Source organism: Coenobita brevimanus, chromosome 39, assembly GCF_032717465.1.
Source record: "Coenobita brevimanus isolate Jiangsu-jjx chromosome 39, ASM3271746v2, whole genome shotgun sequence".
In the NCBI taxonomy this organism is placed as follows: Eukaryota; Metazoa; Arthropoda; class Malacostraca; order Decapoda; family Coenobitidae; genus Coenobita; species Coenobita brevimanus.
The window spans coordinates 140,475-165,400 of record NC_136992.1 but is presented as its reverse complement, the minus strand read 5'-3'; the positions used below and the strand labels follow the sequence as shown (position 1 = coordinate 165,400).

Genomic DNA, 24,926 nt, shown 5'->3' with positions numbered 1-24,926 from the left:
TACCTTCATTAGGTATTGTTCTATCTACCAACCCACAGAAGGTAGATGAACCTTACTTGAGTGGCACCAGCTGCCAGCAGAAGGATTCACACCCTTGTGCTAATGGACTGGCAGGATCCAAAAGGTTGTACAGTAATAGAATGATTATCATAATATTCAGTAGATTATACAGTAACTATCACACTTATGTCATACAAACCAACAATAACTTTTACCTGCATTTATTAGTTTTTAAGTAAAATACAGTACATGAATTTACAGGTTTTCTATTCCTGTACAAGCAGTGTATACATAAACTAAGTGGGGGGGGGGAGTGAATAAGTGGGTCAGGGATCACTGTACAGGGCAACACATATTACATATGATGGCACTAATATCTCATACAATATCTATCAATTAACTTTTCACTGGACAGTCCATCAGCTAGACCAGAGTCATCTTTGGTGAACTTATATTACAAGAGTGACTATTGTTCCCTGTAAATACAAAACTGCAAAATACAATACAGTACATGTAATAACAGCTAGGATATACCTAACATCCAAGGCCTATTGGATTCTATCAGCTATCAACTGTTCTTTTGAGTATACAGCAAACTTGACATTCTTACACTTTTAATGTACCGTAAATTCTACAGTAAAACTTCTACAAGTACAGAACCTTATTAACATTAAAACAAAGAAACAACTATCTTCCCTGTTCTGTCTGAAAGAAACCTACACATAGTGGAACACAATGAAAATCGTTTTACAACTAATAATTGTTTCAATGGTTTGACTTTTATGTTATAAGAGGTCTGTCCAGAAAGTATCCGACCTAAGACTATAAAAAAATAAATAGCTAACCATTTGAACTAGGACACTAATCCCCCTTAAAGTATGCCCCTTCTGACTTGACACACACAGCCTAGCATTCTTTCCATTGCCTGAAACGTTTTTCCAAGCCAGTTTTTGGTATCTCCTGCAGATGCTTCATTGCTTTCATCATGATCTCTTCTCTTGGATGAATGTTGCTGAAGACATGTTGGAGTGTGCAAATTGCAATCCTGACATTCTGAAGACTGTTATCACTAAAGATGAGACTTGGGTGTACAGGTATGACCCAGAAACCAAAGCACAGTTGTCCCAGTGGAAGCATGCAGGTTTGCCTTGGCCAAAAAAAAATCACAACAGGTCCACAGCAAGGTGACATGCACTCAGAATATTACTATCTTGACGTTTTCCCTTGTCTTCATGATGCAGTTCGGCAGAAAAGACTAGACCTTTGGAAAACGGCAAGTTGGAAGCTGCACCATGACAGTGCACCTGCCCATTCTTCTCAACTAATTAAGGAAATTTTGGCCCAGCACAACATCCCACAGGTCAAGTCAGAAGAGGCCTACTTTTAGGGGGATTTGTGTCCTAGCACAACAGGTTAGCTATTTATTTTTTCAGAGCCTTGGTCAGATACTTTCTGAACTGTCCTCATATATCCATCACCTGGGAAGATACTTATTTCTCTGACTGTACCAAAGAAAAAGCTGATATGCATTCAATAAATGACTAGGCCTCCCACAATGGAAGTATGGTATACAGTCAACGTTCACTGATTTAAGATATAAGATTTTGACAATTCAGATATTTCTGGTTGCCACTTTTCATCCATGACGTAAATTCAAATGAGTGAAAATTCATTCACCAAGAGTATTTGCAGTTCTGTACTAGTGTGTTCATAAATGCTTGGATCAATCAGTAATGAATTACTAGCACTTTTATTTTAAGGTAAATGTATTTAGTACAATATTACCATAAAGCACTACTCATCCTGTACTGTGCAGCCTGTATATACATATTTTTTTCTTATTACTGAACAGTACTCTTCTCTTCTGAATAGTCATTATATTATAAGCAGTAAATTTTATACTCTGTGCCTGGGATGGTTTCTATACAATTTTCAGTAAATCGTGCTGTAAATATTGGTCTCTGAAGATGGAATTTAGGTCCAAAAGAAGAACATATGATTTTCACATTTTTCTTTTTTGGGGGGAACCTAACCCTATGAATCTGATATATAAATGTGACTAATTTCACAGTAGTATGTTTGCACTCTTAAGAGCTGCTATGTTCTACGTCACAGCTAAAGGGGTGCAACAGAAATGGCCAGACTCCTCACTGAATTGGAAGTTGTGTCGGTACAGAAGGAAATTACATATAACTCCTTGGAAGCTGGTGATGCCCTTTAAATTTATGTTCATTCTTGCTGCTACTAGAATGATTATATTCAGCTCAGGAAAAGCTTCGTTTGTTGATGAAGTTTATTAGTGCTACACCTTCGCCAGTATGAGGAGTCTGTCCTAAGCTGAATAAAACTGTCAGGAGAAGGCAAACACCTGAAAAAGATGTCCCTTGGCTCAATGAGATATGCAAAGGAATGAATTGCATATACTGAATGTGCTTTGGTTCTTTTACACTATGGGGAGGTGCTGCAAAGGGATGCCTTTTCAGGGTGGCACTGGTAATAACCTAGAGGTTGCAGTACCCAGTTATATGGTACAAACATTCCTCAACTCCATCCCAATCTCGTAAATGGATACTGGTGGACTGCAAATGACAGGCAACTTCAGTCTTCAGTCCACTGCATTCATGTTCAGATGAGCCTGGGGCCACAAAAGCAACAACACTCTGGGGACAGCATGACCTGCATCAGCTAATGAGATGCAAACAATCTCAGCATCCTCAGCGGGTGGGGGTTGTACTGCTGAAGAGAAAAATCGTACATTAATTCAGGTGGATGCATCATCATCATCATTCAAACCTCCATCTTCCATGAAAGGTTAGGGTGAGGCAGGGTCCAGTAAGCAAGAAAAAATCTAATACGGCAAAGGGAGATCTATCAACTGTATGTCTAGTTAAATAAGCCACAGTCTCATTCATATGCCATTCAAGCCTCCTGAATCGTGACTCCATCTCAGAGCCATAACCATCCAAAAGTCATATACTTTATTGTGCCAATATCTAGTATGTTAGACCCATATACAGTAAGCATTAACAATCACCTTTGTTTGTGCTATTTTTTGCTACGAAGTACAATCTGCGACTGATTTGCTACATTCCCCCAATTTGCAGTATCAGGCAGAGGAGAAGGCCACCTTCTCATGGTGGGGCCAATGCATCTGAATGGAGAACTTGCCCAAACACACAACTCCCCTACCCACCCTCTTCACCTAGCAAAAGGTGGATGGAGAAATGCTGCATTAGTTTCCAACAGTCCACTGGCTTCATGTCCAACATGTACCACTTACAATGACAGAATTAAAGGAAAAGTCATTATAGTTTAGAACACGTCCCTGTCTTACGAAAATAGCATGCTAGTATAAATTTAGGCAGACTGATATAATGATAAGTACAGATCCATATACAGCAGACATATCTCACCGTGGGCCGGGATGTGCACCAAAATATCATGATTTTTTTCCTATGCAGTTCATACACTAAACTGGGCGAAGCTTGTAAATCAGCTTCGTAAGTAGCCATGAAACTTTAATTAGCAATGTTTCTGTAATCTTGAGTGGACCTAAGAGCTAAATACAATTCAAAAAGGAGACATGAAACAAAGGCTTAATATATTATTTAAGGTTATCAGTAACATAACCTAATGAGAGAGAGAGAGAGAAATCTACTTTTCCATCATCCAATCCTCCAGTGACCCAGCAGAAGCACAAGGACCCAGGGTTAAGTTACCCACTCCAGACATTTATGGTGAGTAACCAGCCAACTCTTTATGTAAACCCTTATGGGACACATCCAGTTGAAGTAGTTGGAACTGCACTTACTTGCGCTGGTATGGTGGAGGGTCTGGGCGAGACAGAGTGGCGTAGTCCTCAAAGCGTCGGCTATGGGGAGAGATCAAGACAAATACTATGCATACCAACAAGACCATCATACACAAAACTCAAACATACATCATTACCCATTTCATTTTTAACTGTAATACAGTATACTGTATTTCATTTCTAATTGGTTCCTAAAGCCATACCAACAGCATTGTAGAAAGGGCCACACCCTTTATCAGGTAAATTATTATTCAGTTCATTATTCCTGGTTATTGTAAGATAATTTAACTCAGCTGAGAGAGAATCCTACCCATTAAAGCAATGAAAATATGTATCCATTTAGGAAAAAATAGCAGTGTGATGTTTCCCACCTGACAGATGAGTTCCGTGGAAGGGTTGAGGACGGGCTGGCGGTGCGAGAGCGTGTAAGTGTGTCAACCTGTGTAGTGGTGGTAGTGGTGGAAGGGTGAGGGGAATGTTCACGACCCTTTAATGACCTTAGCACATCTGTAGCTCGCTGCAGACTGGCATACTGAACCATCTGTATGTCCTGACCTGTTGGAATCCTAAAAAATGCAAGTTCACCATTAGCTGAACAGCTTTACATAGAAAACTTTGGACAAGTGAATTGCTTTCATATCTATAATTATGTAACTCTACAGAAGTACAGTCAACTCTCAGTTATCCGTTGTAAATCGGCCAAGCCCTATGCCAAATAACATGAAGCGATGGACATTGCATATCCGGCTCAACATTTGGCTTTGAACAGGATATTGTGATTCTATCTGTCTCGATCCTCTATCCTAGACTTTACCATGAGTAAAAGATGAAGACTAAGCATATTAAAACAATACTGTACTGTAATGATACAGTACAGTAACAGAGTACTGTACATAGTGTACTATTTTATGTACAGTACTTACCAAAAGTTGGCACTGATGGGGAGAAGCAGCACTGGGAGGTTCACACTTGTAAACAGTACAGTATAGTCTGTCCTTGTCTAACACAGTTAATTGCTTCCGCACCCCTACCGTGTCAGAGAAATTTCATATTACAGGGACTCTTGAAATCCCCTATTTCCTTCCACACCCCTTGTGGTGCCAAATTTTTTTATAACCCCGATTTTAACCTTCTACAAAGAATTTATATGGTTCAAAAAATTATAAAAGAGTATTATTACAGTTTAAAGCCACATTAATGGTAGGTGGGGGCACTCACCATCCACTCAGTCGATGTAGTGCTGCTCCTGGGTGTCTGCCCTTTCCTCTCTTCCATCCTTCTTTCCTTCCATACTCTTCTGTCTCATTTCTTCATTCTTTCCTCTTCCTTCTGCCTGTGGGTGCCTTTACACTGAGTGACAAGCCAAATGGTTTCCTGTACACCAGGAAACCATATACTATGCTGGGTGGTAACCATATAAGCCAAATTTTGGCACCTGGTGGTTTAGTGGGTAATTACTGCGCTCCAATCGGATTGAGCCGGTGAAGGTTTATATCCAAGGGGTGGTTGGGGTTATTGCTCATGTAATGCCACTCAAGGATGAGTGAGGCTGGTCACTCTCATCTTAAATGTCAGGACCAAATGCCTAGCCCCGGACTCCTACGCTCCTCATGGGGCAACGTAGGATTGGATGATGGATGGATGGAAAAGCCATATTTTATTTACCTTATGGGAGGATAAGAGGAGACACACTATGCCGGAGAGGAGGTAGAGGGAAATTCAAAAGTGAGAATGCTGAAGCGTGATTGGCAGGGAGGTAGATGACGTCTGCTGGCAAGGCAATGCTCCTATGATTCATCTCATCACCGCCCACCTGGCTCAAATAACTGTGTTAGCTTCATCAATTGCTGTGATAGAAGTGATATTGCTTCTGAAAAATTGTACCGTGTTACACCATTTTCGTGTTAGGGAAAACTGTGTTAGACAAGGATAGACTGTATACAGTACAGCACAGGAGTAGCTTAACAATCACAAGACAGCACTAGGACATAAGCACTGACAGCCAATTAGCTTTGCAATACAATACAATACGGTACAGTAGCTTCAACACAGGATGCCACAGAATTAGTCAAAGCACCATGGTTTTGTGACAACATGGCCAGAAGAGTGGGAGCGCACAGGTAAGTCTTGACTCTACAACATCCACGGCCACGAAAGAGAGCGCGGTGGTATTCTTGGTGCACCAGATAAGCCACGCCCATGATGGATTCTGATTGGCTGGTGTGTAGCAGGCGTTTTCATTGGCTCCTGAGTCATAGGATTTACCCTGGCAGTAATTGGCTACCATTTACAAACATGTTGAGACACCTCAATGATGGATATTGCACTGGACCGCCAGTTATGTCCTGTTTCAGCACCAGATGCTGCATAATTTAGCCAGATATTGTTTCGTCTAAAGAGGGTATTGGCTATCACCAACCCTCTACCGGCACTAATGTCCACTAGAGCACTGCCATTCTCATCCACTTCTGCAGGAATACCCCACTCACCAACTACTCCATCCACCTTCACATTCCCTACTTTTCCACTTATATCTCCAATCAAAAGCACTCTCTCATTCCTTCCAAACTTTTCCATGCATGCTTCCACATTTGTCCACAACTCTTCTTCCAATCTCCTTACATGGTCTTGCGCTGGCGCACAGACACACACAATCGCCCACATTTGTAGTCCAACTTTCAATATTACCCATGCAATCCTAGAGCCTATACTCTCTTATATTCTCCCTCCATCTCTTGAACAAAAATACACCCACCGTCTTTCGCCTTCAGATTCTTACCCACTCCCACACATATACCCCATCCATACTCCCATTCTCTCCCATTCTCACCTCTCCATTTAGTTTCAGTTAATCCACATACCTCCATTTTAGCACCCTCAAGCACCTGGACAATTTCTCTCTTTCACCTCATTATTTTCACCCCTTACATTCCATGTCTCAATCCATACCAGGCTCCTTTCAATACGGTCCCCGTTCCCTCTATACCATGTATATTTTATGTGTATCTTTGCGTTTGAAATAGAAGTTACAAATGCACAACCTCTTTTCCTGACACATATCCTTCAGTCTCTTCCAATTATCGTTTTTTCCTGGTACTCCATTACAACCATAATATCATCCTCAGGGCCAGTGCCTACTCTTCCATTCATATTGCCCATTACAATCACTTTATAGCTCCTGGGCATTTTCCCCCACTGCTTTATCCAGCTCATCCCAAAACCTGTCTTTCTCACTCTTGTCATCGCAGGGTTCATACGCTACAATCACTGACACTTTCACCTTCTCAAACTAGACCTTGACATACATACATCTCGAGCAGACACATTTGTAATCTCTTATTCCACTCTGCCACACTTCATTCATCAACAAGGCAACTCCTTCCTTGCATCTTCCTTGCCCTTTCATGTCCAACCTTACACACTTTACACCCTCCCACTCCTCCACTTCACACCCTTTCATCTTTGTTTCACACAATGCCATCACGGCATATCTCGCACTCTTGAACACATTCACTACTTCCACCCTCTTGCTCTCCTAATTCACACTTCTCACATTTCACATGGCCATGTGAATCTGTGCGTTTGGTTGGGGCCCTGGACAGGTATTGGGCCCTGAGAGGCTCTTTGAAATGACTCCGATGATTTAGTGATTACAGAAAGGGGAATCTGGAGGTCACTTACCCCAGTTACATGGTTACCACCCTGCATAGTAAATGGCTTCCAGGGTACAGGAAACTATTTGGCATGTCACTCAGTGTAGAGACCATAAGGCATCTCTGTATTGAGTGAGTGGATGATAGGCACCCCCACCTACCACAAAATAATAATAATAATACAGTAATAATAATAATAATAATAATAATAATAAATGATACCAATAATCCATTCAGTTAATCATCATCCAATCCTTTATTGAATCTTTTTAAAAGAAGTGTTGGGATCTGGGGTTATACTAATCAGTCCAGACATTTTTATTCTGGTAACTAGTTGATTTCCCCGAGTATCATCATCTAAGCAATGAAACCTGAACACCCCTTGAAATTACAGCTTTTATAAGACTGGGTCAGCAGACTACAGTGCATAATGTCTCTTTCTTATCAGTTAATTCAACATAATTTCATATCAGTATCCCCCTGTTGTCTCTGATGCAAACTATGTAAATATTAAAATGTCATGGACAGCATACAAGATATTCAGGCACAACATGCAAATTAAATTACTTTGGAAGAGGTATTATAAAGCCTCGTATGACACCTATAATAAGAACTTTAGAGCCACAAGGGTCACAGTTGGAGTCTTAAACACCAGACCACCTGGAATCCATCTGTTGATTATCTGGTCACCACTCAGTGTAGAAAATAGCTTCCTGGGTTACAAGAAATCATTTGGCACTGTCATTCAAGGTAGAATCATTTGGGACCACTACCTCCAAATCATCATCATCATCAGTAGCAGCAGCAATATACATTTTCATAAGGCCATCAAATTCATAGTAAACCAAAAGCTGTCACACTTGATGCATTTTTCTGTGTTCCTTTAATCATTGCACGGTATTGCTTGGAATTAGTCATACATCAGGGGTCAACAATTAATGATTAGTGGAATTAGTCATACACCAGCAGTCAATGCCATACAATTAATGGTTAGTTGTCACACTGCATGACACCTTACCGAGGAAAGTCATCAAAGAGTTCATCGAAAAAGTCACTTGACTGCTGGTCCCTGTGTCATAGGGTAGAGGGTCAGTCACAAGGAATGCATTTATTATAGTAAACAGCATTACTAAATAAAAACATAACATTTTTCTTAAATCTTTTCACTAATGGAGGTCCTGATTTAAAATAAATAAATAAATAAAAAAGTACTGATAACAATAACAACAATAGCAACAGTAGTATAATGCTTCAGGATAGTATATATATTATATATATAACAGAAAACACTAGCATTAAGATGAACAGGTTAATGGAGTATTTTTTGTTTTTACCCTACAGTCAGACCTTAATACAAACAGACCCACAAACCTCTGGAACAGTGCCTTGATCAGCTGTTGCTACAGCCTGCTCCCTCCCTGACATAAACCAAGGACTTGCTGGATAGACATTTATTAACATTGAATCCCCTGTGTATTGGCAACATCTTTTTTCAAATATTTTTGCTATGTCCAACTCATCATCATCCAATCCACATGATAAAATTCAAATCAAGAAAAGATCCCTCATACTGTATAAGCTTAAGAAGAATGTAACTAATACTTTTAATATGAAAACTCTCTCTTAAGCTGAATAAAACCTTCTGATACTATAATAGCTACAGAAGATGGCAATGGATTGAAGGTTTTAAGGTCCATTTTAATTAAAACTGAGCACAAACATTTTTAAGGAATTTCTAAAGTATGTAATGATGGCAGAACAGATCTATTCTTTCTATATCATTGCTGACTACATTCTATGATGTGGGATGCAGGCTAATCACATCCAACAATCAGAGGTACTCTAATAATAATAATTTGGAAACAAAAACAAAAAAAAAGGGCTTCATTACATCTTCACTCACTCAGCTTACCCCATTCAATGCCATAATGTATTTTTCATCTTTTTCTTATCTCCATGCAAAAACAATCAGCTATGGCAAAGCTCTGAGCTGTATGAGACAGATATGACTTTCAATAACCCTTTCACTGCAAGATCTCTCTCATTGGATGAATAAAATAATAATAAAAAAAAAATCACCAGATTCAAGAGGCTATTAACCTTTTCACTAGAATGATGCATTTTGTACTGCACTATATTCTTTCTACTTTCTGATTATTTTATTCAGCTTAGGAGAGGCTTTTTTGAGATGAAGGGGTTTGATAACTCCTTCAAAATCCAGTTCCCTCCAAAGCTGAATAAAATTATCTGAAAGTGGCAATATTAGAATGAAATATACATCGGTGGACTGAAGGTGTTAAAACAGTGGTCAGATAAACAGCAGTACAGTATGGTGCTATGGCAGGTCCTCAGTATAAGTCAGGGATGTGTTTTGAAACATCTCAACTATTTTCATAAAACTGATACTGTAAAGTGGCAGAACTGGTATACCAGCTCTACAGGCAGCAATGGAACTTACACTGGTGAGCTGTTCATTGTTTTTTTGTACTTCACTATGGACTAAATTGCAAGAATGTACATGAAAGAAAGGCAATGAATAACAATGACCTTCTGTATCTAAACCTTCAAGATTGAAAAGTCTCTCCTAATCTGAGGGGGAGGAAAAGAATCACAACAGTAGCAACAAGCCACTAAAAATACATCACTGGATTGAGCAGGGATTTGTACAGCAATACTCTGGTAAACTCACATGTTGTCACGATGGCAGCACATGGCCAGGGTGAGAAGGCCCAGGAGTGTCAACATCACCACCAAAGGGATGAGAATTGTGTGCACCACATCAAACGTGTAGGTACGTTTCTCAATCTGATTATACACAGAGTATTCATTATTATACTGTTTTCTCTTCAACCTGACCCAAAATTGCCAACTCTCTATTTTCAAAGCTCAGTTTTAACATCATCATCACAATAATCATCATCATCATCATCATCATCCAGACCTCTTTTCCCACCACAGGGCAGGGTGAGGAGTAGCAATGGCCAGACAGTTTGAGTTTGCCCAGTCCAATAGGCCATGCTTCCATTCACTCATCATTCAAGTCCCCGGAATCCTGGCTCTATCTGATACGCCAAAAACATCCACAACATTCTGTAGCTTCACATAAACGTATCTGACAGAGTCAATCAGGACGTTAAAATAGGGTGCCAAATCCCTGATCATGCACTTCTCACAACATTCATCCAACCAGCTTGACCTCTTGTCAGTTCCCTAGCCTCATCAACTTCCACACCTCTCTTCCTCACACACTCATCCACCATATCTCTCCACCTTCTCCTTGGCCTACTTCGCCTCCTTCCTCCTTCAAATTCGCTCAGATATAACTTTTTCACAAATCTATTGTTATCCATTCACTCCACATAACCATACCATCTAAGTACACTCTCTTTGATTCTGGTTTCCACAGACTTCCTTACTCCTCATCTTTCACGAATCACATTATTTCGTATCCTATCCTCTCTCTGTACTCCACATACATTTCTCAGCAGTCCCATCTCCATTGCTCTTACTCTTGACTTCATTTTCATGCCACATCATAGTCTCACATCCATATGTTAAAGCTGGCACTAACACTCCTTCATGGAAGCCTCGTGCAGCTGCAACACTCAAACCTCTGTTTTTTATCAAGGCCTTCATAGCACCAGCTACTTTCCTTCCTTGTGTCATTCTACTTTCCACTTCTTTTGCACATTTTCCTCTCTTTTCTATCACTGTACCCAGGTATTTGAACTCACTCACCAATTCCAGTCTCTCTCCATTCACTGTACCATCACACTGGGAGTTACCTTCTCTCTCAATAACCATCACTTTACTCTTTTCTTCATTTACTCTCAAGGTATGACACTCACAGACATCAGCAAAACTCTGCACTAGTCTACCAAGTTCTTGTCCGGCATTTGCAAGTAGTACTGTATCACCAGCATACAACAAATTTGAGATATTCCATCCATCACCATTTATTACCAACACCATCCCTTTCTCCATTACATGTGTTTTTTACTTCTCTCATCACCCCATCCATATATATATATACTGAACAACCATGGGGACATCACACAACCTTGTTGCACGCCCACACTGATCGTGAACCATTCACTTAGATGACCATTTACCTTTACACATGCCTCACTACCATCCTCTCTCCATTACTTGTGTTTTTAATTCTCTCATCACCCCATCCATATATATATATATATATATATATATATATAGATAGATATATATATATATATATATATATATATAGATAGATATATATATATATATATACTGTATTTCTCTAAACACTTTTAACCACATCCACATCAATACCACAATGCTCCCTTATTTCCTCAATGATAAGCCCATTTAATATGACAGGCCTTTCATAAGCTGCGGAAAAAAAAAAATCTGGCAGCAACAAGGGCAAAACTAAGATCATCATCATCTACATTCAAAGTACTAAGTGAGTTATATTCACTCCATACCTGATCCTTCCTCTGTAGATAAATACGTCCCTCATTTTCCAGTGCTGATATGACGGGAGATTTGTGTCCAGCACTTGACTCACCACTCTCCCTCCCAGGCCCTCCATCTTGCTTTTTATGGTCATGCTGCAAAAATCATAAAAAACTGCTGAGCAAAAAACAGGAATACATGGCTGAAAATCGTACAAATCTGACCCTACTAATGAGTCAGACACAAAAAATATAAATAAATAAATAAAGTGTATCAGAAACAAAGCCTTCATCTTTCAGTGAACAATGAGAAATAAGGAAGGCAAGACACACTACTAGCAGAGGACTGTTGGCAAACTTTTACTAAAGATTGTATGAAGTTTACCAGTTTGAAGCTGCACCAGTCAATAGCAAAACTCTGCTGCCTGAAGAAGCGTTCATATGAAGTCCTCTTGAAATAAACAGGGCAAGGATGGTGGTCCCACAGTGGCATGGCTTCCTTCTCTAACTCCCTCAAGGACTGAGGGAACTCCACTGAACTACCGTAAGTCACATACACCCTTCAAAACAATATTCAGTATTATCTTTATTACCAGTATTTATCATCCCACTTCACATACACCCTTGCACAGAATAAACCATATCATCATCATCATCATCATCATAACCTGAATAAACTACACAATCTAAAATTACACCACAGGATACTATTGTGTGAAATCCTAAGGTTGTTAATAACAATAGCTAATCACATTTTAGCTGCCCATTTAAGGTGAAGAGGTCCATGGCTAGGCGACATCAGTCCATACTTTAACCCTAAAAGATGGGTGTCCGTATATGAGTAGCGCCGCAGGAGAAGAATCCAAGCGCCACCACCCGCTAAACCCAGATTTCCCGCTCAAACGGCAGCCAGATGCATCCTTTACTATGTGGTGGGAGATGGATGCTTCTCTCTCTGTGCTGATAAGGTCGAAAATGCTATAGAATAACAACGTGTGCCAGCCCGTATGACAGATTGTCACAGGATGTACAACACCGCCGAAAGAGAAGCATCCAAGCACCAAACGGGGTGGCGTGGTGGTTGCCAGCCAGTCAGAGCGTCAAAAGGAATGACGTGCTGTGCCGTCACACCCAGCCGGCCAATGACACGGAGCCTGATGCCGTGACACAGGCCGCGCGCGGCCAATCAGCTTGCTGCGGCTGTCTCGAGGAAGCAAGGACAGCCTCAGTCTCACTCTCCCTCGGCCGCCATTAACATTGACTCTTGGCTTATCTGTACTTTTTTGGATTTTATAGCCATGGCTGCTCATGATTCTAGCAGTGATACTGATAGCCCGCAAGCTATTGCTGTTCTTCATGACGCGAGTGATAGTGAAAGTGAAGTGGAGCAAGGAAGAGAGAGAAAATGGCCTTGAAATGTGGAAGAGTGGGGCAGTGTTGTGGCCAAGGTGAAGCGTAATCTAGGCCAAGCCTACACGAGTTATAAAACCAAGAAAGGGGTTTCTGCACGTGCAATTGGTAATCCTTGCCGTGATGGGTTATTTGGGAAGGTTACGAAGCTGGCAGAGTCGAGCACAACATCGCCCTCCCTGATGAGGATGACGACTTGCTTGATTATTGCAACTTATTCTGGGGGGAGGGGGGGAGGGGGGAGGGGGGATGAATCAACATTCAACAGTCAAGTCACTCCAGTGTGGTAAGTACCCCTAATATTAGTATTATAATCATGTCTCTAATTATTCTTTGCAGGAAAAGATGACATTTAGCTGAACTCTTCATGCACATGATTGGTATTATTAATTAATAATAATTACTAAATAAGTATTGTCATAAGTTTTTTTCACACCATTATGAAGCTGATGCTTTAAGGTTTATTTTGATATGTGAAACATAAAAATCGTAGGGTTGGTTATTGAGATTTTTAAAATTTCTTAAAGGCAAACTTTAGGAGCAATTTCTGCCATTTTTTTAAAAAGGGCACTTGAATTCTTCTCCCGCGGCGCTACTCATATGCTGTCCAAGGTACTGGGGCCAAAAAGACAGGTGTCTGCATATGCCGTCATGTCCCCCCCACGTCCATCCTCATCCCCCACCCACCCCCTTGCCCACCACACCCCACCCCTACCCTACCCCTATCCTCACCCACCCCCTTGCCCATCACCCACCTCCATCCTACCCCCATCCCCACCCACCCCATCACCCACCTCCATCCTACCCCCACCCCCACCCACCCCCTTCTCCATCACCCCCCACATCCACCCTACCCCCACCCCCATCTCCTTCCAACCACCCTCTCCATCCCCCCACCATATCACACCTGCCAATTATGCCCATCCTGAGTGTGTCATGCCATTCCAATGCCCGTCTTTAAGGGGTTAAAGGGTGAATGGCAGCCATGATGACATTACATGATCAAAATGCTTCCAATCATCTCTTATGGATCACATCTATGCAAGCCATCATCTGTCTATCAGTCTCTTTATCTATTACCAGATGTCTTCATCCCAATATGGGTTGCCACAAGCAAACTGCCTCCATGTTGCTCTATCCTCTGACACTTGGCTGCCCTCCCTCCAGCTCACATCCCTCTCTCTCATATATCTGTCTAACTCACTACCGGTATCTCATCTTTGATCTCCCCCTTCTTCTCTTCATCTACCCTGACTTTTTTTTTTTTTTTTAGCCATTACATCACCAAGTGCCCAAAGGCTGCTGAATTAAACATAGCTGCATATAATTCACACCGTGTATTTCTCTTTTCTGTGGTTAGTACAAGTGGTCCTCATTATATGTCAGATGCACTTTAAAATGTCACAACAGTTTTTATGTACTTGGTAAATAAATTGGTATGAACTGGTACATCATCTTAGAGCCTGCAATGGAAATTTAATAGGCAATCTTTTTGTTATTACAGTAAAAGTCCTGTAATCTGAATCGCAGGGGACTGAGGGTCTTTCGGACTTGATTTTTTTTGGACTATTGGGAGGGCCCTTTGAAAACATTAGAAATATGAACATGATCATCAAACAAACACTTAAAATGATATGGGTTATCGTTTTACACACTGGAAATGTACTGAGGAGTAGATGAGCAGTTGCAAGCAGGTACATCCAAGTCCAAGAGGAAGTCCAAACCAGATAAATCCTTGGATAGAGCCCAGAAAAATTCGAAAAGGTCCCAGAAAAATTTGGAACTTCCACCTTGACGAATAAGAAGTATTGGGATTTTTGGATTATTGGTAGCCGGATTGAAGGACTTTTACTGTACTACAGAATTAACTTTTAAAAAAGCATAAAAAAGGTAAACATCCATCAACGGCTAACTGTACCTGTACATAAATAATTAACTTTGCATTAATCATTTTCTAAAGGTAAGGTCATATTCTCAATGCCTAACAAGACTTCATAACACCTTTAGCTATTTACTTTGCATATTTTATATGAATATTAGCTTCTCTGGACTTATAAATCTCTTTAAATACTGGCATAGTTTGCTTAACTAAAAATAAATAACATACAAGACAATAATAAAGTTCCATATGCAAAAATAAACTAGGAAGAGGTGCTACACAAGGGTTGCCATATGTCCGTATTTTCCCGGACATGCCTTCCATTTAGGACTTACAATGTTCACCTGCTAGGAATTTTAAACATTCTTCAAAAGTCTACAATTTCAGCTTCCATCACTTTCTCCATTAAAAAAAAAAAAAAAAATAAGACTACAGAGAGAGAGAGAGAGAGAGAGAGAGAGAGAGAGAGCAATCTCATTCAGTTTTCGTCAGCTGATAAGTCACGTGTATGCCTGTATGGTGTTGTCAACTTAGCAGTTTTAGGGCGAGCATGTAGTGCCATGTACGGTACTTCTTTTCCCTGTTCTTCTACCACGCACATTATCATTTTTTTCATATTGCTATTACCGCCATAAAAAATGTTCTAAGTATATCATTTTTTTCTTATATATTAATGTTATTCAAACAAGAAAATTAATTATCACAGCTGCTTCAAGGTTACATAACACCAAAGTGCGTGTCGGGCATTGGCAGGTTCTCTTCGGGAATGTCCTCTTTTTTGAATGTTCGAATATGGCAACCCTATGCTACACAGCCTCCTTAACTGACAAGGATACAGATAACACTCATTAAGATTTTTTTTTAATGCAGTGAAGAGTGAACCAAAGGCCTGAAGCCCACAAAATTGTTCTCTCTCCCCCCCCAAAAAAAAGCCAATCTAAAATTTGAGTTACCTGGACACACTGCATTTAAAAGCCAGGAGATCATAGGTGGAAGGTAAATACATACTGAGGAAGATGGCTCAGACCAATGAAAGTCCTAGTGATTTTTGTCTCCTGTGCTACCAGCCTATATCCTGTGCCCTTAAAGAAAGTGATATGTTCTTAAATATCACAACTTTTCCCATGCAACTGGGACTGTAAATTTGAGGGAAACTCACTAATAAGCTTCATAGGCAATAATAAAAGTTTAACAGGCATTTTTTCTTCAACTGATGATTTGGTTACAAAAACTGTCAAGAAAGGAATTTAACCATATGGGCTTAAGTACTTACTCTTCATCAGCAGTTGGAATCTTTCATGTATTCACTAAGGACTTGATGGCAGAACACAGTGTTAAAAAGGCAATTCACTGTACAGGCCTAGGTACTTACCCTTCTTTGGCATTTGGACTTGGGGGGAGTCTGTCACCAAGGGCTGTGGCAGAGGATAGGGATGTCACTATAAGATCCCCCGCCTTTGGCCAAACGTGTGTGGTCATCACCTTGTCAAGCCGGTCCCAACGACCTCCCACCAGCAAGTCTTCTACATTCATGTTCTGGATCTTGAACCGCACCTCATATTCTTTTCCTGGGATATATAGCAAAGACACTTCAAGAACTACAATGTATCATTAAAATGGTATTTCAATAGTCAATCCCATCTTACCCTCTCAAGGTATAGGTGCCTGAGGCTAGCTACAGTAGTTCAGTACAGTACATGTAGGAGTTGGTGACAGGCCCTGGTGAAATTACTGCCAATTCTCCATACTCATGGGTAAGTTGCTTGCAGGTTTGGTTATTTGTGGTAATAAACTACCTCAAAATACAGTCATTACTCGTTTTACGATGATTATCACAAAAATCTGCATCACGAATAGGATAGACTAGAAGGAGGGGAAAAAAAAGGGAAAAAAGACTGAGAACAATCAAGGCATACTCCAGTAATCAATAAGCTGAAAATCGATAACTGGTTGTTTCAACGACACAGAACAGGGGACATAAACCAGAAAACCATTGTGTTGCGCTTCACTTGCTTCGTTCTTCTGACTACCTGACCATGAGCAATATGAAATGCATTCAGTTCAGTTCACGTATTACTCAATACTGCCAAAAGAAACATCGTATTTATCATTATACAAGGGATCAGCATCCAAGAATTCCCCTTGCATCATCAGCGTCATTACTCTTAATCATCCAAAAGCAGTGGGCCCATATTTACACTAAAATTTCACTCCATATGTACCTCCACTGCTGGATTTGGAATTCTCCACCTTATCCTCAGTCTCCCTTCCTCCTCTTTTCCCTTAGCTTATTCATACACACTCACCTACAGTCAGTTTATTTTCACCTAATGGTGGTCATGGTTATGTGAAATTTGAACTGCTTGAGTTATGAGACAGGACTGAGTCTCCATGATAACTAATAAAAGTTAACCCTCCAATCTGATTACACATGGCCATCAACTAAGCTGAAAGGGGATTGGAATCCCTGTCAGGTTAAAACAAAAGTACTACACCTTTTTCAACCTAATTCAAATTATCCTTCTTTTGTAGCTTATTTCACACATCTCAGTGGCAGAAAAAGACAATGTTATGGCTCTACATCCCTTTCAAAGCACTTCTTCATGATTAGCATCATATTCTACTGTTAATCTCCTGTTACATCAGAACATTCAAGATGCAGAGATGGTAATATTAGGCCGAGTCAGAGTAAAAGAGTATAATCAGTCTGCATCTGCGTGTGTACTTACGTGGTTGTTTAATGACATCCACTGGGAAGACACGGTGTGAGGTCTCATATGTGTGCTGATCTCGTGCCACCACCTCCACCTGAAACATAACATAATTATATCTTATTTTTCTATCTTCCAATCTACCTATCTATCTATCTGTCTGTCTGCCTGTCTGTCTATTTGTCCATCAATTTTTAAATCTACTGTATTTACCTATCTATCTAAATTATGTTGCTTCTTCAGGAATATCTAAGTCCTGAGCTAGGCTACTCAGTCCAAACATTTAAGGTTAGCGATGAGTCACCTTCTCCTGAGTACCATCAAGTAAGCAATAAACCCCAATCATCCCTTAGACGCAAACCCTTACGGGTCACATCCAGTTGGAGCACTTTAACCCAATGCACCATCTGGTATCCATCTGGTAACCAGATTCTGGTTTATGGTTACCATTCAACATAGAAGATGGTTTTCTGGGTTACGAAAAACCATTTGACTTGTCATCCAGTGCGGGATCACCTAAAGAGAGTACTATATCATGAGGGGATGCATAACTCTGACACAAGCAGTTTATACCTGCTATCTTTTAAGCCCAATGACATGCCATAAAAGCACCCTTTATGATATCAGTCTCAAGAAATGTAGTGGGTAAGCAGTGTCCAATGTGGTGTAGTGAGATGGTGCAAATAACTCCACCTATTAATGCACCCTCAATGCAATGATGCATGGGCCTCAGGGAATGATGCCTGACTACACTCAGATTTATTAACAGAACACACACACACACACACACATAAATAATAATAATAATAATAATAATAAATAAATAAATGGTACTACGTATCACCATTACCATCTACATCCCCAATTAACAATGTAAGTGCAAAACAAATAATGAAATGCGAAATATTAAGCGAAGTGATAGCTTTCTGCGTGTGAAATACTGAAACTTGTGATTTCAAAATTATGTCTGGCAAGGATACGACCTCTAGTGGAAAGCACTGTGCTACTGAGGGGCACCAAGGGCAGGCACAAAAGGGTAAGCTTTTTTACATTTTTGGTTTCATGGTTAAGGGCACACTCCCTAACGAGGGAGTGTTATGCAATGTGTTTTTACTTGACGTAACCCTATTGTACAGTGAGTTGTGACTGTACTGTAAATGAATGTTTCAGAAACTTCCAACTACGTGTAGAGAGAATGTTGATATTATACAACCCGTCACTGGTAGCTTTCTCCGTGTACTGAACTACTGCATAGTGTATTAAAACTGTATTTTGCCTTTGGCTGGTGCTTACCTGGAAATCAGTAATGTCTTCAGGAGGAGTGCCATAGACAAAGCCAGTGTGGACAGCAGGGGAGTAGGAGTAGCAAAGCCATGATGGAAGGTCTGGCATGTTCCTAAGGCTTGGCTGGTATGTCACTCCTGTTAGGTTCATCACTGTCATTATCATCATCTTCATTATTATCAAGCACCTCAGAAAACTTAATAGTTTATCTCTGAGGTGAAGTTATGAATAGGGAAGGCTTGAACAATGAGTGAATGATGTGTCTTACAGTACTTTGCTGACCACGCAGCTATGCTAATTCTTTCACCTTAGCTTGGCTCAGATTTTTGTCCTTTTGCAACACATTTCACAAACCTCTATGACAGAAAACCTCAATGGCAGAAAAAGAAAACATTGTGTCTTGACATCATTTTCATAGCACTTCTTCCTCATTAACATCATATTTGTGTTAATCTATTGTTTCAACTCAATATTCAAGATGGAGCAACTGTAATTGTGACCAGGCTAAAGTTAAAAGAGTACAATTCTCCTATTTTAATGCTATGGGATGATGCTGAGTCTACTTTGGTGCCCCAGTTAACTAAGTGATGAGATGAAAATGTGACATCCATCCAGGAACCAAACCTCCACACTATTCCCCATAACTCCCTGTGGTGAGGTACTGTCTACCACGAGGGAACATCAGTTCACAGCATGGGATGACCCTGCAGAGGTAGTTGCATGCCAAATGGTTGATAGGTCTGCTCGACCACACAAACTGGGGTTACTCAACAACAAAATTTTAATGCTTTACTATTTCTGTTTCTCGATTGCATCTACTCATGATTACCAGTATATTGATCTATCTACATACTGATAGCCAGATGCCATAATCCAGCAAGGGGTAACCACCTGACTTTGAATTAGTTGTTTTTTGGGGGGAGACACTAACCCTTAACTCCACTTGCTGACACATAGGGAACAGTTATGGGTTGGTTATATGGTTACGATCCAGCATTGCACAAGGTTTCCTGGTTTATGGGAAATCATTAGGCTTGGAACTCACTGTAAAGCCACCTGAAAAGGCAAGATGAGTAATAAAAAGTGACAGAAATGATGGGAGATTTGGGAAGAATGGAAGGTAGACACAGAAAAAGAACGATAAAGATGAAGGAAGACGTTGGCAGTAATACATCAAGTGAGTGGATGATGGCTGCCACCACCTAATATAATGATGATGAAGATAAATATGGATACACATTCCTTTCTGCATTATGAACTGCATTACAGTGTCCACCTACCTAACAGGAAAAAAAAAAAAAAAAAAAACTGCTGACCTATTACCTTATTCTATAACCCTACCACCATATCTATTACAGTTCTGTGATAGGTTAATCAAATCCATCACCATATGGCTTCTAAAAGGATGTTTGTATTCCTATTTGTCCTCACCTGGTGTTAAGAAGCTGAAGTTGTGGTGTGTGAGAGGAAGAATGAAGAGCTGTGAAGAAAGTGCCTCTGTGGATAGTGCAGAGGTAGGGGCAACCATCAGCACACATACCACTGCCGCCACCACCACCCTGTAACATTTTCCACACCAGTGTTGACGTAAAGCTACATTGGTTCTGATGTCACTATACCACATGTTCTTGTATAGTGGCCATGATGGGAGAAAATATGATGCTGATACAACTAACACGAAAATAAGATAACAATGGATGAAGTACATGACAGGTAAATGGTTAAGATACCAAAATAAAGCTTCAGAAGCTACATAATGACTAGTGACCATCTATGAGACAATTTTATCAACACCCAACAGATATTAAAATGAAGTACTTAACCACATAACAATTATTGTACATTCATTAGTTTATCCTTATATGATGGAAAACTACATACAGTTAACAAACTGCATCAGTTTATCCACAGCCAGTAAGAAAGTAACTTTGTTATGATAATTACAGATCTTAGCTAACCCATGAAAACATTACCACTACAAACTTGTTTGTAATTCATCTACACATGATTTATGGAATTAATTGCTTCTGCAGTTCTTCAACACTTTTAAGTATGACTGCTAATGGGTGGCATTTGCCTTGTAAATAATCTCCCAAGTAAGAATCCATAAAGTAGTAATGATATCAGGGCTGGTTGCTAGTAGACACTATTCCATGACTTACTCTTCCTTATAATAAATGAGTTGATACTATATACAAACATTACATTTTCACTGGTTTAACTACAAGGGATCTAAATAACAACAGATACCGGGTATTCATGCCACCTAACCATGTCATAATCTCCTTTATTGCTCAAACACAGTATAAATGGGTAGCGTGGAAATTTTCTGTGGCCTGTCATGGAATAATCCATGTCTATGGCCATCATTCATTTGTTTTTCCACATTAGCATACAATATCCATGAAACAGCAACCCTGATCCATACACTGAGGTGGTTTACAATGGAAGAGTTGAGAGGTAGGATGGGACTGGAGTGTATTGGTGTTGTGATGAGGAGAGGTAGATTGAGGTGGTTTGGACATGTGGAGAGGATGGGGGATGATAATTGGGTGAGGAAGGTGAGAAGTGTTAATATTGGGGGTGGGGTTATGAGGGGCAGACCGAGAAAGACATGGGACGAGGTCATTAAGTGTGACCTTAGGGTTAAGGGACTGAACAGGGAGGCTGCAATGGATCGTGCAGCGTGGAGAGCCGCCATTAGGTGACCAAGGCCGACACATGCAAGCATGTTGGAGCCTTTAAAATCGAAAACGAACGAAAACGCAGTGGACCGAGAATCACTCAGAATGTCAGATTTTTCGGATTTTGGGGTGGGACCCCTAAGATACTTAATTTCATGTTTAAACTGAAATTTTACCGAATGGATCACTTTTCATTCAAAATACAATATGGCACATGTTAACAATACGTACTACACAAATTTTTTACTTAATAATGTATTACTGAAGATACAAACTGTAACTGGTAAATTAAGAGATGTTATGGGCTGTGTAACTCACCAGTAATGCGTAGTGTTGAAAACAGCAGTTGTAGGCAGGTAAATCCAATTAGAGAGAGTAAGTCTAGGGTTAATAATAATACGCACGTATCGTAAAAGCACAATTTGCCGTCAAAATATGGATGATTCCCCGTCGTTTATATACATATCAGTTTATTTAGCAAGTACATTAGTTTCTGAATGCTTGTACCTCTTCAAAGTCATTTTAAAATATACCCAGGATGTTGCAGTGCCAATAAAAATCAATGAAGACAGCTATGGGTGACGCTAGAATATAATTCAAAGTCAACTACAGCGAGGTTGAAACAATTACTGTCTAAAAGTGCAACTTATAAAGGATATCCAAAGCCTTCACTATTGAATAAACATAGACTTTGATAGATCCCCCTGAAAACTAGCTACAGTATTAAAGCATCAATTAATCAATAATAAGCATATTTACTGAATGACAGGGCATCGTCCAGGGTGCGAATGGTTTTTAATCTGTTTTCACTACCACTGCAAATGGTTTTTAATCTGTTTCCACTACCACTGCAGTACTGAACTGTATTATACCTTCACTACAATAATCAACTGGCATATATAACAATACTGTACCTTACACTGATAAAAATGTATTTTATTTACCTTATTGTGGTGAACATAGCTGTGGTGGTCAGGTAGTCCAGACTGCTTCTGGCTTTATAGGACTTTTCTGATATATAGGGATTTAGTCCGGTAGCTCTTTGATTCTGATAAATGAAAACTCCGGTCTACTGAAGTCTGTTATGTCGAGGTCTTACTGTATAACATCCACAAATGAAAGGTCTTTGAAAAACTGGTACCCAACCCTTCCAACATCTGTGAGGTGGAACCACATTTTAACCAGAGGGTTGGTCGCAAGTGTGTAGGAAAAATCCCAGCATCAGAAGAACCAGCGAGGATTAAGATTGTTCTTATCCAGTCTACCTTACAATGGCCCCAGAATCTTCAACTTCCTGCCACAAAAAATCTGGGACCTCACTAACTATCTATCTATTGCCAGACGCCATAATCCCGTAAGGGGTGGCCACTTGACTATGAGTTACCTGTTTTATGGGGAGGGGCACTAACCCTCCACCAACCCACTTATTGACACGTAGGGAGCATGTATGGGTTGGTTATATGGTAACCACCCAGCGTTGTATATGGTTTCTTGGCTTACAGGAAACCATTTGGCTTGTCACTCAATGTAAAGCCACCTGTGAATGAAAGAAAAGCAATAAGAAGTGACAGGAAAGATGGGAGAAATAGGAAGAGAGGAGGACAGACACAGAAAAAGAATGATAAAGGCTAAGGAAGAGGTAGGTAGCACTATATCAAGTGAATGGATGATGGTCGCCACCACCTACCAGATACCTCACTAATTGCTCTGTAAAATACTTCGACGTCCGACGATGAATTCCTGAGGACGGTACCTGATGAACTGCCAATACTAGGATACACATCACTCTGCAGAGCGACTACAAATTCACTACCAAACCAAGTGGACCTGCAATACAGGAACACTGGGTTCGAGGGGACTACTGGAACACCATTGCTCTGAGGTATCTCCTCGCAACACCTACAAGTAAACAAATATGTACGTAAACAAGTAACTGGATGCACTGATGGTACCTGACAAACTGTGAAGAAAAAAAAGTGTCAGCCGACCTTGTAAGGCTTCGAGCTTCACAAGTGGCACCGCCGCCTGGGGTGGAAAACCGAATCCACTTCTCAGGGGCTCCATCCTCATCACTTGCGGTTGACATCATCCTCATCCTCCCGCCAGGAGCAGTATCCACCCAGCCAGCAGGGGTGGGTTCCACCTGGGCGTCCTAAGAGTTAAGACTGGTCACTCAAGACCCCGACTTGCACCAGGATTCCTGCAGTTTCACACTACACAGAAACGCAGCATAGCCTGTAACAGCAAAAAAACGACGATGGGATGCGTACCCTACACCAAGACAGTGAACGATACGGCCAAGAAGCACACGTCCTACAGCATCTAGCCTCTGAATGTGTCGAACTGTCGATATAACCAGAGAATTTACAGTAGTACAGACTGTAAGTTACAAGACATACAAATAATTACTTCACGTTCAAACTCTTATTTGGACTACAACTTTTAGGCGGTTCAAAGTCAACCACAGTTAGATTATAGCAAATGATAATTTTATCAACATCAAAGTAACTTAAATACAATACTAATTACTAAAATTGATCTGCTTTCCCTTCCCAAAGGCCCAATGATAGCAGACGACATTTCATCATCAGCTATTTTTACCTTGTTAAAACTTTTCTGTGAGCTTTTAAATATATCATGAAAAGAACGCAATATACAAAACTAATGCAGAAGTAATTCTGAAGGTAACTCTCAAAAATGTTACATTTCTCCACCGTGTTGCTGGATGACGGTGCACGGGCAGAGCGCAGACGTGTTTTGGCAACAAGTTAGAATTGCCACTTTAGCCTTTTAGAGCTAGATGTATTACTTTTAATCTTCATTTAGCTGCATTAGTTAAAGTTTAGTGACCAACAGTTTTACTATATTCTAGAGATTTCTAGAGTTTTAGCAACAGCCGATAATTGCTGGCACTTTTCCAGCGAACTTTTTGGAGGTGTTTATGTCCAGCTTCATTCTAGCGCTGTGTTGAGTGCACGTTTAGCGTTTTTGGTGACAGACTTGGTAACCTTATCTGTAAGCTCATAACATTGGTTGCAGGGTGGTTGATGCAGAGGCT

At 40.3% G+C, this 24,926-nt stretch overlaps 1 protein-coding gene across 6 annotated transcripts; it reads right to left on the bottom strand.

Moving 5' to 3' along the window:
- Positions 1 to 220: 220 nt before the first annotated feature.
- Scgalpha (sarcoglycan alpha) lies at positions 221 to 24,627 on the bottom strand. 6 transcript variants are annotated; one of them, XM_080270128.1, is made up of 13 exons: positions 24,573 to 24,627; positions 23,857 to 24,103; positions 20,616 to 20,743; positions 19,194 to 19,321; positions 17,919 to 17,997; positions 16,562 to 16,757; positions 12,286 to 12,460; positions 11,931 to 12,056; positions 10,154 to 10,269; positions 8,483 to 8,533; positions 4,183 to 4,377; positions 3,812 to 3,871; positions 221 to 2,736 (listed from the first exon to the last, which is right to left on the bottom strand). In XM_080270128.1, exons 2-13 carry the CDS (start codon positions 23,961 to 23,963, stop codon positions 2,715 to 2,717), a joined length of 1,383 nt encoding a protein of 460 aa, XP_080126254.1. In that variant the 5' UTR covers positions 23,964 to 24,103; positions 24,573 to 24,627; the 3' UTR covers positions 221 to 2,714. The 6 variants fall into 6 exon arrangements, with proteins under 6 accessions (XP_080126254.1, XP_080126256.1, XP_080126255.1 ...); XM_080270130.1 differs by having other exon boundaries at positions 221 to 2,733; XM_080270129.1 differs by lacking the exon at positions 24,573 to 24,627 and adding an exon at positions 24,398 to 24,416.
- Between the last annotated feature and the right edge of the window lie 299 nt (positions 24,628 to 24,926).